This window comes from Agelaius tricolor, unplaced genomic scaffold, assembly GCF_023055355.1.
Source record: "Agelaius tricolor isolate 1412-34295 unplaced genomic scaffold, bAgeTri1.0.p SCAF_3, whole genome shotgun sequence".
NCBI lineage: Eukaryota > Metazoa > Chordata > Aves > Passeriformes > Icteridae > Agelaius > Agelaius tricolor.
In genome coordinates, this window is record NW_027269263.1 from 17,713,513 (window position 1) to 17,730,848 (window position 17,336).

The 17,336-nt window shown below is 39.5% G+C and overlaps 1 protein-coding gene across 2 annotated transcripts in view; it reads right to left on the reverse strand.

The window, feature by feature from the left end:
• LARGE1 (LARGE xylosyl- and glucuronyltransferase 1) overlaps positions 1 to 17,336 on the reverse strand; it is a 271,398-nt gene that overhangs the window by 44,501 nt on the left and 209,561 nt on the right. For both annotated transcript variants that reach the window (XM_071422738.1, XM_071422739.1), the window contains 2 exons: positions 2,155 to 2,267; positions 521 to 646 (listed from right to left, as the gene is read on the reverse strand). In XM_071422738.1, the coding sequence (XP_071278839.1) occupies positions 521 to 646; positions 2,155 to 2,267 (239 nt within the window). The remainder of the gene's footprint in view (positions 1 to 520; positions 647 to 2,154; positions 2,268 to 17,336) is intronic.

The window sequence follows — 17,336 nt, forward strand, 5'->3', positions numbered from 1 at the left end:
TCAGGACAAAACATGGGAAAATGAGTGGCAACATGACTGGGTAAAGTGTGTGGACAGGCTAAATATGAAGTGAGCAAGGTCTTTACATTTCTCCTAATGCATTTCTAGCTAGGGTCTGCCCAATCCTCTCTGAATTTCACTCTGTTAAATGGTGTTCAGCAAAGAGTTTCAAGCTTGTCCAGTACAAAAATGAAAGGTTTTGTATTCTTTGTCTAGGAAGACCTAAGACCTGGGAAAGCAGTAAGAATTCAGTAGTAAGCTGCACTGGCACAGGTGGCAGGTGCAAAATGTAAGAAGGCAAAGCACTTCTTTAACACCTTGCCAAACCCCAAAGCAGCATCTATATTTGAATTTTCTAATAGTAGTCAGAATGAACAAAACCAAAGTCACACTTCCTTTCCCCGTTTGGGTGTCTATATGAACAGTATGTGTTAGTTTCCCCCGTACTTAAGGCAGTTTATCTTTCTCTGGCAGCAGTCCTTCATTCTCTGTCCCAAAGGACACCTCCTCTGCAACATACCTTCAGGTCAGACACATCTCTGTAGCACTGCTCAGAACGGGTGTGATCAGAAAGCTGCACATTCCAGAAACATGGGAGCTGGTAGACAAGGAAGGGATTTTGTTTGATGACCGCATTGAAGATATCCTAGCAGAAAAAAAAAAAACAGAGAAACATTTGGGCATGTTGTTTCTACTGCATGAGGTGATCTCAACTCCTCCCCCAGCTGACTCTCCTTCTCCCCCTCACAGGCAGAAATTCCAATGGTGATGAAAGGTGAAGTCTGTAAACCTTTCTCCATAATTCTGTTGCCTTGGAGGGTGCTGTTAATCTAAGGGGTGATATATAGATCCACACAAGAGCAAAAAGCTCTCCTGACACACAGAGCTAAGGCACTCCAGCAAAGTTTTCTAACATTCATCTTGTACTGCTGGCATGAGGTGTGGTTCCTGTTCTAGTCACCAGGGAGAGTAACAGGCAGTAAAACACACAGTGCCTGCTGGCACTGAATACTGCACCACTTTTTAACAAAGGGCAGGAAAGTGAATCTGGCAGCTATATTGCTTCAAGGTGAATTACTAGACATGACTTTAGGTAGAACTTTATTGTTGCAACAAGTACCACAGGTACTTTATGGAGAAGGCATGTAGGACAGGTTGCAGAGCAGCCTACACCATGAGGGAAAGAAAGTTTTACCATAAGCAGTCATTCCGTTGGAGAAGTAAGTTAAAAGGACAATCTGAGGGTAAGGTATTAGGGGAAGACTCAAGCAGCCCTCCTCTATTCTGCAAAATTCTGTCCCATGCAGGTATTAGACAGCAACTCAGGACCTGACTGAAAACACAGTGAAGTTGCAAGAATCTTTTAAATGAACCTCAGGATCACCCTGCAAAGATGCTGTACAGAGTGCACATCTCCATGAGCACAGCAAGGAGCGTGCTTCCTTTGTGGTGACTGGTCAGCAGCCAGAGGTAGCTCAGAAGGAGAACAAATATCTAAATATGATGCTGTATTGAATTAACATGTTCAAGCTGTTGAGCAAGAATTATTGGTTCAAGTCTAGTATTACATTCTGTTTCTGGGTCTAAATTGAGAGCTGGCAAGAAGCACAAATTGAAAAACTGTATTTCTATGTTTAGGCATACTGTTTCTTCTCTAGGCCTCAGCTTCCTATCTGTGGCAGGGAGACAGCAGCACTTTTGTCTTTACAGGGCTGTTGTGGCAAGGAGTACATTAAAAGACATCTGGGACTCATCTGCCAGAAACAGTAAAGAAATCTCAGGAGACTCTTAAAACTAAAATCTGATTAGACAATAACCAGTGGGAAAAGACACAGTTTATTTGGACTTCTGGTGCCTGGAGGGTTCTCTGTTAAAGAAGGGAGGACAGAAAATGAAAGCTTGAAAACCCCTTTTATCCCTCTTATGAATCATCTGAGCAGAGGAGGTAAAAATGTCAGTGTAGTAAGAGGAACCAAACCTTGTGACTAAATCTCCATTCTCTTCCACATTTTGCCCAGAACGATTCAACAGACGGTGACTACAGGCACAATAGCTTTCCCTTGTCTTTTCCCACATCTCATCCCCTCTCCCTTTCTTTCCTTCCTCAACCCATGGCTCAGTGGTTGTGCCACAGTCCTGCAGTGTCCCACTCACCTGGTCAGCCAATGAAGTGGACAGCATGCTCATCAGCTCCCGCTCCGCCGTCAGTCTCCACATCTGCTCCCACTTCATCTTCCGCAATTTATCGAGGAGCAGCAAGATCACCCCTGAAGGGAAACACGGGGCAGAGATAAAGGGAACCCATGATGTCACATGCCAGCCAAGGCCCACCCTGCCCATGTGCTGATTCAGCAGCTAAAACACAACATAAAGTTATCTGACACACCTGACTGCAACCCTTGAAACTTCTCCGAGGAACAAATTATCAATGCTGGTTACAATCTAGACCTTGACAGGACCCGCCATTGAGGCACCAAGTGTGCACAGAACAGGATCCTCAAACTGGAAATTTTAAGTTGGAAGAAAGGTACCTCAACATTCATTGTATTCCTCAGTTGCTTTTTGGCTGGCCAAAATTCCTAGTGTACAAGAAGGGAGAACAGCGGAAACAATAAAGCTGGATTGAAACACCAGCAAACCCTTTCCTACAGCGTCTTAGAAAAATCTGCTTGAAACATGAATTGGGAAAGGCTCAGATAAGAGTGCTGTCATGGGGAATGAATGCAGATTGAAGGACCACAAAGAAGGAGTACTGATAAACAGCAGGCTGACAGAAACCACCTAGTAAAATCAATGATGGGTTCTGTGTTGTTTCATATCTTCATTAGTGGAGGGAGGAAGTAAACAGAACAGTAATGACACCTGCAAATGACATTTAACAAGAGGCCTTACAAAAAAATATCATGGCAACTGTAGAGAACCGTAGCAGCTACACAGAAGAATACAAAATGACAAAAAGCAGGCACAGGGAAAAGCTGCCTCAGGGAGTCCAAGTTGATAAAACTAAAAGTAATGAGAAAAAGAAAAGAAATGTAGTCTGAATGCTTAAGAAAAACTCTCCTAAAACCGCTGCAGTGAAATAAACTAAAAATGGCAGACAAACTACTTTATTTCACGAGTCTTTCCAAATCAGCCTACACCAGGATTAGAAAATGTACCTGGAAAAGTGCTGCTCTGGATGGGAGAGGACATAGGTGGTTCCAGTTGCTTCCTATATGTAGTTTCTATGACATGGAAAGTTTCTTTCTAGTAAAACCTGGCACTGCTATGAATAAAAAGAAAACCTCTCCTGGCGGTGCATTTTGTGGCCTATTTTAGTTGTGTTTTCCATTTAGTCCATCTGGTTCCCAAGGATGCTGGAACCTGTGCTGGAGGGATCCCCTTTCATCTTCAGTCAACCTTTCTGCTTCCAGCTGTTAGATTTTAAAGGGATGCATTGTCACAACATGCTACAGTTAATTCATGCCAGTGTGTTTGTCTTCTCTCCAGCATAAGAAAAGCCTATTTTGGAGCATGTAGTGTGCATGCATGAGCTTCTAAGAGAGCCATTATACATTGTCTGAAATTCTACATCAGTGTGAAACAGGTTCCTTGTGCTGCAGCAATAAACTGGGTGGGAGATCTCCTCTCCAGCAAAGGATTTTTTCCAGCTGGCAAGAACTGTCAGCTTTGCAGTTAAATGCAACTGAGAAGGTTCTTTATTAAGAAAAAATAAAGAATAATGGTTAGATAACTGTAATAGAATAGTTTTTATAATTCATAGACAATAGGCTGATTTTTCTTAATTTCTCTAAGCCTCCAGTCTTAGGAAGGAGGAAGAAAAGGGGAAATATTTTAATATGTGCAGTATTCTCTTTTTTTTTTTGACTTCCACTCTTATCCTAGCAGCAGATTATGGCATTGCAGCTAACAAGATTATGCTGTCCTGAGGGGCTATCATGGTAGCAGCTGAGAGTAGAAGAGGCAGATGGAGTGAAAAAACTGGAATATATGTGAGAAAGGATGTACTAAATTATAATGCAATAATGGCTACTGAAAATATTCACAAAGTTTTACTGTTTCCCCACCAAAACTGATTTCAATGTGATTTCTATTTTAATTCACCTGCAGGCTTGAGTTTAACACCTTTGTACAGTTTCTACTTAGGTTTTTAATTTACTGCTGCCAGAGAATACTTATAGCAAGTTTAAATATTTACTCATTAGTATTAGTGAGAATAAGATATTTCTACTAAGAGGAGAATTTAATACTATTCACTAAGTGTTACTGAGTGCAAAAGCAAAGCAAAAGCATGTGTTTTGGGAACTTTTATAACAGTTCACACAGAGGAAAAATTATTTTTTTCAGAACAGTGAACTTCAGGTTCTTGTCTATATTGTTGTGTTGCCAAAAGCAAACATAACAAATGAACTAACTTCAATCTACACAATTAGTTTGCAGGCAAAGTGTCTGAAATAAGGAAAGGAAAATATTTGCCTCAGGATCCGCTTCCCTCAGAGTCAAATTGAGTGAAATCTCAGACTAAATTCAAGATGACATACAGCTGAACATAAGGGGAAAGGGACTCGCTCTCATCTGCTGTGCTGGGGGAAGAAGAGACTGGAGGAAAAACAAGAAATGAAAGGAATATTTTATTAACATCTAGCCCCAGGCAGCAGGATTTCTGATCTTTTGAGAAGTACAGCATCTTCCTGCCGTAACCTACCTGAGAAAAACAGAAGGAAAGCTTGGCAGCAAACAAAGAAAAAGAGAGAAGTGGCACCCCAAACATCTCATGAGTATTAAACAAATTATGATTAGCCACAGAACACCCTATTTTCTTTGTCCTGAGGAAATAGTTCAGGCATATCCAGAGATGTAAATATCTCAAAGATCTAGGAGAAAAAGAATGCTTTATTACTAAATTTGTGGAAAACATCCTAGTCTTGTTATAACTTGAATGGCATTTCTCTCCTGCTGCTTGATGAGACTTTGCTTGAACTACCAAAATTTAACAGATTCTGAACTGCTCAAACAGGCAAACAAACAAGAAAGCAAACAAACAAAGAAAGCAGTTTCTCAAAAATGTCATTTAAGGACACACAAAAACCCAGATCCAAAACCAAAATAAAAAAACTCCCCCTAAGCACAAAAAAAAAATTGGTGAATAAATTGAATAAAACAAGACAATAAACCTGAATTAACATATTTGGATTAAAATGTTTCAGTTGGAAAACACTGCAAATTTTTTTTTGGTACATTTTGAAGCTCAATTTACTTGAAAATAATTTTAATCTCAAAATTGATACAAATTAAAAATCTTATTGAAAATTATTACAAGATCTGAAAAGGAAAATAAATTTTCTATTTTGGGTCTAACCAAACTTTGGGAGTCACCTTTTCCATCCTTTTCCCATTTTTTGATTTAATCTTCCAATGTTTTCATTAAGCAATGGTTTCCAGAGATGCTTTAAGACATGTCAGCAAATTTGTTCTTCTTTTTTGTTTGCTTTTGTTAATCTGCTCCAGAACAAAATATTTTATTTCATTTTTCTGAACAGTATATTGAAAGTCTACAGAAAGATCAGCCATTTCCCTTGGAATACTACCAAGCATCCCCACCTCTTGCTTCTGGAACAAAGACAACAGCTCCTCCTGAAATTCAGAGAGGAACATATAGTAGAGCTGGAAGTAATAAACAACATTTTTAGACAAAACAGAATCACTTAGAGATGTTATAGTGAAACTGGACAAGCTTTCAAACTCAATCAATTTATTACAATGGGCCTTTTAAAGTGCCTGAAAAAAACACTCAGTGCTGTGGGGGAAGAAAATGTAGCTCCTAAGAAATAATTTTCTGTAGGATCTTGCCTTTCCTTTTGGGTGGAACAGGATGCTTTTGTGAGCCTTTGAGGCAATGCCATCTTATATGAGTAGCACCTCAGAATCTATCCCTGTCAGGTTTTTAAAAGTTCTTCTTGAAATCAGGCCTGCAACACTGAACCAGCTAGACAAATAACAAGTAGATATCATCATAATATCCAAAACAGACAGGTAATACACACTTCAAAATATATCATAAAGCAATAGTGAGTTTTAAAAAATTACTGGGATTTTGCTATAGCTAAGCAGCACACCAACACCAACCAAACCACTGAGTCTGAGAGAAATAATGAACTAACTGAGTCTGTAAGAAATCACTTTAAACAGGCCTTTATAATATTATGCAGATTTTGTAATAAATATCTGACCCAGACATTTAGGGCAGTAATCTACCATGTTTTGCGAAAGAGATTTGGCACCAAAAATTTCAACTCCATTTTAAGTGCTGTGGAAGAGCCGTGTAGCTCTGCTATCCTAGGAGAGGCTTCATGATAGTGCTGATTGCTGAATACTCTAGCAAATACTTACAACTTCTTTTAATTCTGATTTATTGTACTTGAAGTCAATGGAAACTGTCCCAGTGTGCAATGTTAGGGATGTGACTATGCCTTTGCTGGTCAGGGCTCCAATGACCAGTTTTGTTAAGGACTGCATTTGGAATCCACTGAGCCACAGCTCCACACCACTGACTGTGGCCTCTCTTTTCCACCCACAGTATCAAGAGCAAACAGAAAAACCTAAGTATATGGCTGTTAGGGATTAAAACATTAAATTAAAGTTAGAATTCCAAAACAAGCCACTGCACACGTTTTAAAATGTACATCTTTGTGTGGATGAAATTCACAGCATTTATCTCACTTGGTTTATGGACTATCTGTTGCTCATAATTTGACCAGCCATATCATTACTGTAATAAAGCCATATTTTTCTATAGCTTTTAACATGATGTGACTGAAAGGACTGTCATTCTAGCACATTTCTGGAGCCTCCTGATACATTATTTAACTATGAATTTCATGCACCAGTCTTTTTTTCTCAAAAAAGCTTTTCACAATCTAAAATACTCAAACTAATAAAAAACTTGCACGGATGTGCAATGTGTTCATTGAGAATAAATGATGATCCACATTGGAACTTTTCTCTCAGAAAACTGAACAGGGCTGAGAAGCTGTTTTGAAAGAAAGTGTGCATCCCTCCAGGCATGGTGACAGAATGCAATAGCCCTCGTTTTCTCTGCACATGTATTAAAATGAAAGTTGTCATAGAGGGCAATTTGAAATGTTGTGCAGTCACTCTGTTGGGAGGCTGGTTCCTCCTGAAGCATTATAAACATTTTGTTTACACTTCCTGATGACCATTTAATTAAATAGAAGACTTTTACTTTCTTTATTCTCTTCTTCCCAATTATGGTACTTTTCCTTAGGCAGAATTAAGATGAATGTTTTACTCAAGCATAGTTCTAACTTCTTATTATAGAGCTGCTCACTGTGGCTCAGAATGTCCCAGTTTTCTGATTCTTTACTGCTTAGATGCTATTCTTCCTGAGCAATTTGGAAGAAGATAAACATGTTTTCTATCTTCTATTTAATTACTTCCACTTCTGGGGGAATTTCTCCAACTTTCTTTAAGCCCCAAAGCTGCTACAGAGGAATTTCCTTGATTCCAGAGTCTAGAAGGTCTGGAGGAGAGGAAACATGAGCCATAAGACTTTTTGCAGGTCTATGGAGGAATACCTCTGCTACTTAGAGACCATCCTGTTCAGTAATGCTCTCTCCTCTTATCTCCCAGAATCTTGTGAGGAGAACTAGCAATTCCACAGGCCTTTCAGAGGTCAGCAAAGAAAAATCTTCTCTAGACCTGAAGAAATTGGCCTTCTCTCACACAGATCCCAAGCATATAAAATCCCAAGCAGTAAAAATTCACACACTTAGCAGCCCAAATTGCTGAAAAGATTCACCTAACATGGAAAACAACATGGCTGGGAAATAACAAAAATATTAGAAAAGTAAAAAATGGAAACTAGGGGTTATTCCCAGCTGCTGTTTGGGCATCAAGGAAGACATTAAGGATAGTAACCTTTCTCAAAACCCTGTATCCTGAACCTTGTGCTAAGGGTTGTTGGAGACAAAAACCATCTGTGAAGAAGCTCCTTACATGGCTTCTTTTTGTGACCCTTTGAATATATAGCACAGAGAAATTACATTTTAGAGGCAAAAAAGAAATATTCCAGGGAGTTCTCATTTGGCAAACTATGGAAATGGCTTCTAAGAAGGGGAAAAACCCTGTAAGAGGCACATCATTAAAATCTCATAAAATGCTAAAGACTGGGAAAGTTTTTTCTGAGCACTTTTACACCTCAGAGAAAACAATCTAATCTCAAACCTGCAAAGGGAGAGAGGAGGAAGGTTTCAGCCATTATACACTGTATCACCATGGCAGTGGCCACATGAAGTGGAGATCGGTCTTAAGGACATCTCACAGCACTGTCATGCACAAGGATCAGCTGACACATCTCTGCACATGTCTGAAATACATCATGAAGATGCCAAAAGTGGCCACTAGCTAAAAGATGGCCAGGTACACATCTTATTATAAAGTATTTTGAAATGTGAGATTTAAAATGAAAAGTGATATTGGGGGGGAGGGGTGTGAATGTCAAAAATTTTTACCAAGTTTTAAAGAACTTTTCTTCTCTTCAATACTAAAGCTGCAGTAAATTCTTACACACAAGATTAACTGTGGCTTCATTTGCCTGTGTGCTTAGGTGGCTTCAACAGAAAAAAAACCTCCTGATTAAATACTTATTTAGGTGATAGAGTCAGAAAGGATGATTTTTCACTCTTGTATAACAGAGGTCATAGGATTTTTCGAAATCAGTTATGGGCCTACTAGAGCATAACTTCTAGAAAAAAAATTCAGTCTTGATTGAAACATTTACAATAATGGATAGTCTACCACAAACTTTGATAAGTTATTCCAATGTGTAATTACCCTGATGCAGGGTGCTTCCCTTATTCTAATTTGAACATCTCTTTGAACCTTCAGTCATTTGATCTTGCTGAACCTTTGCTAAATTGGCAAGCCCTCTATTAAGAAATGTTATTTTCTCCTCCAAATATTAATAACCTAGGATCAAATTATCCTTTGACTTGGTCCCAGATAAGCTCCTGGAGCCATTTTTCCAAACTTCATGGGAAAGTTTCCAGTATTATTGCTGAATTTTGCAAATTTTTGAGTGGTCATCTTTGACCTGTGAAGCTTAGCCCTGGACAAGTAGCTAAATCTACATTTTAAAATATATACAGTCCAAGAAATGATCCCTAGCACCCAGAGCACCAAAGCCCTGGTTGTGTGTGTACAACTGGGGGTGAGCATGCTCTGCTCAGGGCCTGGCTCTTTCATGAGCATGCCCTGCTGGCCACATCCATCCTGCACAGCACTTGTCTCTGAGGTCTGGTTTATGCTCCTTCAGTTGTCAGAACGATTATCCTGTTTGCATTTCTCAGTGTGGATGACATGATGAGAGAGCCATGCCACAGTTTTCTAGACTGGAGTGTTTTTAGCAAGGAACAGAGGGTCTGTGTTGTGTGCACTGGAGAATGTCATCAGGGCATGTGAAATATTAATCTTCTGAGGCCACACTTGAGGCTTAGAAAGAGGTGCCAAATAGAGTGTAGTCCTATCCATGCTACCTTCCAGAAATACTTCCTGAAGTGAACAATGAAAAAATTACACTAAATTTATTTTTTTTTTTAATGAAAGACAGTTTGGTTCCTGAGAAAGACAGGGTACCAACTAATTTCTGTGTCCTGTGGATAAACAGGGAGCCAAGAGTGAAGAATGAACTGAGCAGCTAAGTTACCTGGCAGTGTAGACATCAGGTGTGACAGGAGTAAAAAGCCTCCATTCCATACAAAACAAATTCATCTCCTGGACTCATACTTGAAATTACGCTATTTGTACATCCACTGATCACACAAAGTATTTTGTCAATAACAAACCTGGAGTTCATCCAATTACCCATCCTGGGTAGGGATGATTGTCATGCATCTCTTAATTCTTCCTGAACATAGAATTCTTCATGTCAGTGCCTCAAAACACAGAACTGTGAGTGAGTGAGTGTCACAACTCTACAAAAAGCCAGAGGAACTGGACTTTGGGTGAGCTGTGCTGAAGAGGAATCACAGAACAATACAGACTGTACAGGGTTACTGTGCAGGAGGTTCAGTCATTGAATCTCCGTGTGCAGGCATGTTTGGAAAAAGGGATCACACAAAACTGGTTTTTATGGATAAAAACTGAGGAGGTTTGTTGAAATTTGCTGGCTATTTACACCGTTAAAAGCAAGTACATCTTCCAAAAGTAATTTATCTTAGACTCTCCACCAAAGAACCACCCACCTTTAAAAGAAAACATAATCTGTTTCTTAATCCTTAGCTCTCGTAAATCAGCTTAAGTCTCTTTAATGCAAGAGTCAGGCATTTATATCAGATCTGGACCTTATCTATGATACTTATCTGTGTTCTATTCTTCCACAGAAAGCAGCAAAAAGTGAATGGTAACAGGGACCACTGCTTTAGATTATGTTTGGCTTTTCGGTTTTGATCCTCTCAAAGGCATCATATTCAATAGGGGTCAAAATACCAACAATTTTACAAGGTTTCCACTTGGGACTATGTGAAGAGGAAAAATGCACCCTGCACAGGTGCTAATTATTTTGGCTGGCTTTTAATATTAACAGTATCTGCCTTATACTTTCCCCCTGCCTTCCCCCCGCCCCCCTTAATGGGCAGTTTATTGACTGAGTGAGATTCAGGACGAATAGAACATTCTGAGATATGGATTAGGGGAATGAAAGCAGCAGCACACAATGAACAAGCCTGGAAATTAACTATAGCATTAAAAAAAAAAGCCGAGGAAACATAATCCTTCCTGCACAACCACTTATTTTCTAGTAACAGAAAGAAGGATTAGGTTCCCAACAGAAATAGAGAGATTTGCTTAAGGAGCTGTTTATCATGCTCATATAACCAACCTGCGGTACAGTTTGGGTAAGGAGATTGCAAAGTTGGACTGCCAAGCTTGGAGGGTTGTGTTCACCAATAAAACACCCAGATGGTGGCCAGTTACAGGGGGTATTCCACAGGAGTTGGTACTGAGCCTGATACTGTTAAACATTCAGAATAATGATCTGGAAATGGAATAGAATGTGTCCTAGGCAATGTAACACATGACACCACATGGTGGGCTGTGGCCTAATTCCCTGGGGATGGGCAGCTACACAGGTTCCTTGACTGGACAAGTGGGTATGAGAAAGCTCCTAAAATTCAACAGAAAGTCCTGAAAAGGACTATTCCTGAATGGAGAGTACATGCTGGAGGACAGGTGGATAGAAAGGAGATTTCCAGAAGTTCTAAGGGATTGGGTGGACAGCAAGTTGAACACGAGCCAGCAGTGCAACCTTGGGGCAATATTCCATGTGTTGAGCTAGATTAGCCCTCAGGTCATGGGAGGTGATACCACTTTTGGCTCAGCACTTTTAAGACCACACGAGAAGCACTGTTTTGGATTCCTCAGTCAAATAAATATCCTGATACGCTGAAGTAAATGCATCAGAGAGCAACTCAAAAGGTCACAGGCCTGGCACTCATAAGGATAAGCTGGAGAACTGGCCTTCTTCAGCCTGGGGAAGAGAAGACTGAGGGATCTCCTGTTGCTTTTAAAACTACTTAATGGAGCAATAATTTTCTAACAGATGCACAGAGACAGAATGAGAGATAACAGTCACATACTGCAGCAAAGGAAAATCTAATTACAAATATGAATCTTTATTTTTATTTTTCACTGAATAGAAAAACAGTGGCTGAATACAGGAACAGGCTGCTCTGAGAGGTATCCATGAAGACACTTAAAACTCAGCTGGAAAAGGCCCTGAGCAACTTGAGCTGATTTTCAATGGGAAGAGGGCCAAAAGACTTTGGGAGATCTTTTCTGATCTAAATTGCCTATAATTCAACAATTCTACTTGGGGAAAACTTCACTGTCTGTGACTTTCTTGAGTACAACTGTATAGAGAAGATCTGCATATAGAGTGTACTGCAGCACCCCTGTCCTCCCCTGAGCTCACTTTGACAAAGATTGGTGCAGAAGGGAAGGCAGAGGAGTTACAGCATGAACAATTAAAGCCAGGACATAGCTGAACATAAAGACAAGACAATGAGGAAAGGCAAGAAATGAGCTGCTTCTTCTGAGATTTGTGTGTAGTCCACAAGATTTGCAGATTCTTCTCTTTTAAAGTCTCTTGGTATTTTTTTAAAGGGGAAAGGTTTGTCCTGAACTTAGTTTGCCCAAACACAAAATGCTAGGTTGCCCTAGCACCTAAGAGACCCTAAGAGGATCCGACTATGACCAAATCCAACTGGTTTTGTTGGCACTCTATTAGTGGGAATGACTTTGACACGGGGTAGAAAGACATCTTAGTCACTCTGCTACTTTCTGTGACAGGCACCAAGCTCCCTATTAAGAGTCCAAAGATGGAGTCCAACTGTGATGCCTCTTTTCTTTGTTTCAGGACTGTGGCTAAATCTGCTGTCTCTGTCTCTACAAAAAGGAACTGTCTTTCCACAATCACTTTTATGAGCACAATGAGAACCTGGAAAGTGAACTTGCACTTCAGAAGAAAACGTACTGGTTTTACTATCACTATGCATTTGTCTGGGCTTCTCCCATCATATAATAGAAGGTTTTGTTCTCAGTGTAGACACCTCAATGCCTTTACTAAGCTTTTATGTGCAAGTCTTTCATCCAAATTTAACCTGCTAATCATTGTCCCTCTACAATAAAGAGGGCACTTCAGACTGCTGGACAACATAATTACTGATCAAGGTATGTATGTTCACATAAAGAACTGCCTTGATCAAGCTAAAAATAAAACACTTCAAAATGATTTTTTAAATCATTACATTGGAATGCTACCTCTAAATGCCTGATTTATGTATGGAGAACTTTACAGTATGGACTCTGGTCAGATCAATAAAACTCCCAAAACGAAGACATTTAATCAACTAAAAAGAAATAAATTTTATTTACTCCAATACAACTAGAATCTGGTATAGACTGTCTAAACACCATCTTTTTTAATCACAGGTTTCCTACAAGATAAATGTTTTCAGTGTTTCAAAGCAAGTCTGGTGGTGTTTTTTAAAAACAGTTTTTGCAGGGGCTGAGACATGAAATTGCTAAGGAGTAGAGGAGGTATCTGAGAGAATGCCATGAACAGTAGACTAAGTCAGCCACAGTAATGCTTTTACTACATGGATAGGCCTCTCAAACTAGAGACCTCATTTTCAACATCAAAGACATATTGACCCTCATTTCAGAAATGTCAAGCATGCTGTAAACAAGTTCTCAGTACATCACATGCTTTAGAAAGTGCATGAGAAAGACCTGAAATGAAGCTATTCTTTGAGGATAGTCAGCTTTAAGATAGCTTATTTTTAAGTGCAAGCTACAGATTATAGACAACAAAGATAGGCATGGGGTCATCAAAAAGCAGAATTATTGCTTTAGCTTCCCACCTTTGACACAAACAGACTAACAGACTAATACTTCCTGTTGAGACTGAAAGCAACGAGAGGCTGGCATTCCTAAACTGCTACCTGGACAATGTGCACAGTATTTGTACTTCAAAGGCACCTTTACATGTATAAGGCTCATATGTATCACCATGCTTTGCACTGAGAACAGTATTTACTGAGTAAACTCACGGTGCCTTAAAGGAAGAAAAATCTAATCCAAAAAACTGGCACAGTGTGAACCTAAGCAGATGAAGAAAGTGCTGCTTTTTGACTTGTCATGAGTGTTGGACATTGGTTTTTTAATCATTAAAATAAATTTTTCATCTGTTTGCAAAGGCTCCGAAGGTACTTTGACCCAACCCTAATGACAGGTCTTCTATTACCAAACATCACTTATGTTCGAATTAATGGCAGACAGGAATACTGCAATGGCTTTAGAGGGGGCATGGCTAAGCTTGGTCAGGCCACCATGGTGGGTTTAAAACGTTCTATAAACCATGACTTTTCTGACTTCTTCATTCACTGAGACAATTTGACAACATCCTCCTCTCTCAAGCAGCCAACATACTTGACTACAATTACTACAATGCCATGAGCAGAAGCCTGTGGAGCTCGGTGGAAAGCTGTTACCAGGTTTCTGGAGCAGGACCACAGGCAGTGCCATGACTACCAACAGCCCACTCTGCACTGCTTCACCAGTCATTTGTTTTCTGCACTGAAGATGCACAGCTTCAACATGAAGGAGCACAGGATGTGATCCAGGCTTATTTCATATAAACAGTCTGTTCTATGCTTGTCTTTCATCATTCAAATTTGTTAAACATAATGCAAAAATGACGTAACACGTGCTTTCAATTTCCAATTCCACTTCCACAGGTCCTTTTCTTCAGGGAAACAATAAAGGAGAGAGACTAATTCTAGCACTCTTCCAGTCATTACAAACACAGGAGTAATAAGGCACAGTACACATGTAGCCTAGTAATTGTTAGGTGCTAGCCATTCCCTTCTGTTCCCAATCCACAAATCTGGTAATGTCACATTTCCCAGTGTGGGAGTATGAATTCTCAGCTCAAGCTGTTGAGACACCTCCTTATAGTTTCTGGTGGTTCCACAGTGGCAGTGCATTTCAGTTGAGCCTCAAATCTTCAGTATGGGCTTCTGTAGTCTAGGAGTCTGAAATCCCCAGGGACAAAGTTTTTTAAAATTACCCCCAACGCCCAAATTATAGATTTATCCCAAAGCTCCATTTGGCAGGCATGGGGTCCATTCTCAGCTGATGGAAGTTGGCTCTGCTGCACTAAAGCCAGAGAAGCCAGGGGTGAATCACCCCCCTGAAGAAGTGGTCAGAAGCCTTAACAGTCACCAGAGACTGCTTTTAAAAGCTATTCTCCACCATGATGGAAAGTATTAGACAGACAAAAGGTACTAAAAAAAATACTAAAAGCTTTTATGTTTAGAATTTCTTTTAAAAGGTACTTTTCTGAGGACTAAGATGACTGTTACTCCCAAAATGAACATCAAACTATACAGTGCAACTCTGACGCTGTAAGTTTAACATCTGTACAAAGAAAAATCATAGTGTAGCAATACTTTCAAAAGCACAGTTTAGTCAGTGAAAGATAATATAGTTACATAGCAAGAAATTGTGCTTGAATTAGTGTATGAGGAATCTGGAAGAGTTAACTCAGCGCAGACAATCAGCATGGAGTGGATGATACATAAAAAGGGCATTTGATTAAGCAGCTTACCGAGTGTTTGCCAGTAGAGTACAGAACAAAACTTGGAAACCTTTGTGGTACAGAAGGAATTGTGTTTAAAATGCTTGAGGAAGAGAATGTTATCACAAATAAAGAATGGTTCTAACTAAGAAAACCTTAAACACTAATTAAATCATCTGACTTTGGGTTTGGTCTGGTTTTTCAACAATTATATTATCATCGACTAAAGTATGACTTGGATTATCTGCCTGTGCAAATGAGGAAGAATGAAAAACAACCAAATAAAATCTTTCCTTGAAAATCCGTACTGGCTGTCAGGAGATCTGTCCTGGGCATACAAGGAAGAGAGGAGTGCAAATGCTTACTGGGTTTAAAGAACCAGCGAAGAAGGAACAAACACATCCTTGCCTTTAATACACCTGCCTTCTGGGACTCTCCCAACCTATATGTTGTCCAGAGAGGCTCAGGCATAGAAAGATAAGAGTGAAAGAGAAATTATCTTCAGAAACTGTTAGGAGCAGTAGAACACTTTTGACTTTGAGAGGTGCTTCAAAATCAAATCTGCCAGGGTTAGGTCTGGCTGAAGAGGCTCACATAAAAATCTCTTTCCTTAGGATTGTATCCTAGGTCTGTATTAAATACTCTCCCAAGAGCAAGAGCAAAGTCTGTCTGAGAGCCTCCCCATGATCCAGCTCTGTTTAGCTCATTAAAGTTTCAGAGGTTTGGGGTCCCTTTTGGAGTTCCTAAGTACAGCTCTAGGCACTAATTTCCATGCCTTCCCCCTCCTGGACCGCTGCCTTTCATGAGTGTTTTGCTTAGAGATACTGCCCCTCTTTTCAGAGTCCCCCTGCTTTAGTTTTCTGAATCCTCCTTAGCCATACCGTTGCGTTCAGTGTCAATTATTTTTATTTACTGAACCCATTACACAAGACCCAGTCTCATCTTCCCTGAGAAATGTATACCTCCAGTCTCTGCTAGATTACTGAGGCAAACAATTAATTCAATCAAGGAATTTATATTAAAGGGTGCTGATTCTGTCAATAACCTCGTTTCCTACTTCTCAGAGGTTGCACTGTTTCACTCAGTGACCTCTTGTTCCACATCCTTGAAAAAACAACATCCCACTTCTTATGATCACTTGTCAATCTTCCATACATTATCTACCTTCTGGTTTTCTTTCTAAAAAAAGAGTTTTTATAAGTACAAGGTAAGTTGTATGAAGAAAGAAATTGTGAGAAAAATAAAATCTTGTGCAGGAGTGCAGGATTATGGGATTTTGCATGGCTTGATAGGTATGTATTAATAGAAGAATAAACACATGCAGTGTATGTGAAGGACCGCAGATATTTGATTATTTTTGCTTTCAGTGTTAGGTTTATGTGATATACTGACATTTGGTATTCCTAGAAACCATTTGGACAAGTAAGTTAAGACAACATAAGTTAAAGCCTTACAGATTTTTTTTTAATGTTAACATTTTAGAAATAAATATATATATTTTATACTACCCACCATACAGTACTACATTATTCTGATCTTATGTGGTTGTGCCAGATTCTCTCTGCCAGCATTAAAATGGCAGAAAGGAAAAGGCAAAAATACAGCAGAAAGAAGGTAGCAGAATACAGCAGAAAGAAGGTGGTCATTTCTCAGTAGAACAAAAGATACTGCTTTGTGGTGTAACAGTGAACTGAATTGACACCAACAAGTTGAACTGTGTATAACACAAGCTTTCAAATTTCAGAAAAAAATCCATGAAACTTATCTCTGTCTAATGCTTTGAGGGGGCTGGGGAACAGGGATGGGCAGACCTAGCCTTTCTATTTGCAATTCTGGCAAAGAAGAGTTAGGAAACAAACCTATTATGCCAAGATCTTGTTTCCACACTAATCTGTGTTCTGTTAGGCTATTCTTCTGAACATTTCCAGAGAACAGAGATGCTCTGCAGAGGCTAAACTATGAATTCACAAAAACTAGTGGGATTCCCACATATATACATAGGAATATAGAAATACAGATGACCCAACCACACAACTTGTTCAATCCTTTTTCTAGTTAGTCTGTTTAATTTAATCCAATCTATTTCTGTGAAGCAAAATCACTTTTATGGTGAGTAATTTCCTGATAGTTCAGGGATATTTAAATGGACTCATCTGTTCCAAATGGAGGCTTCACCATC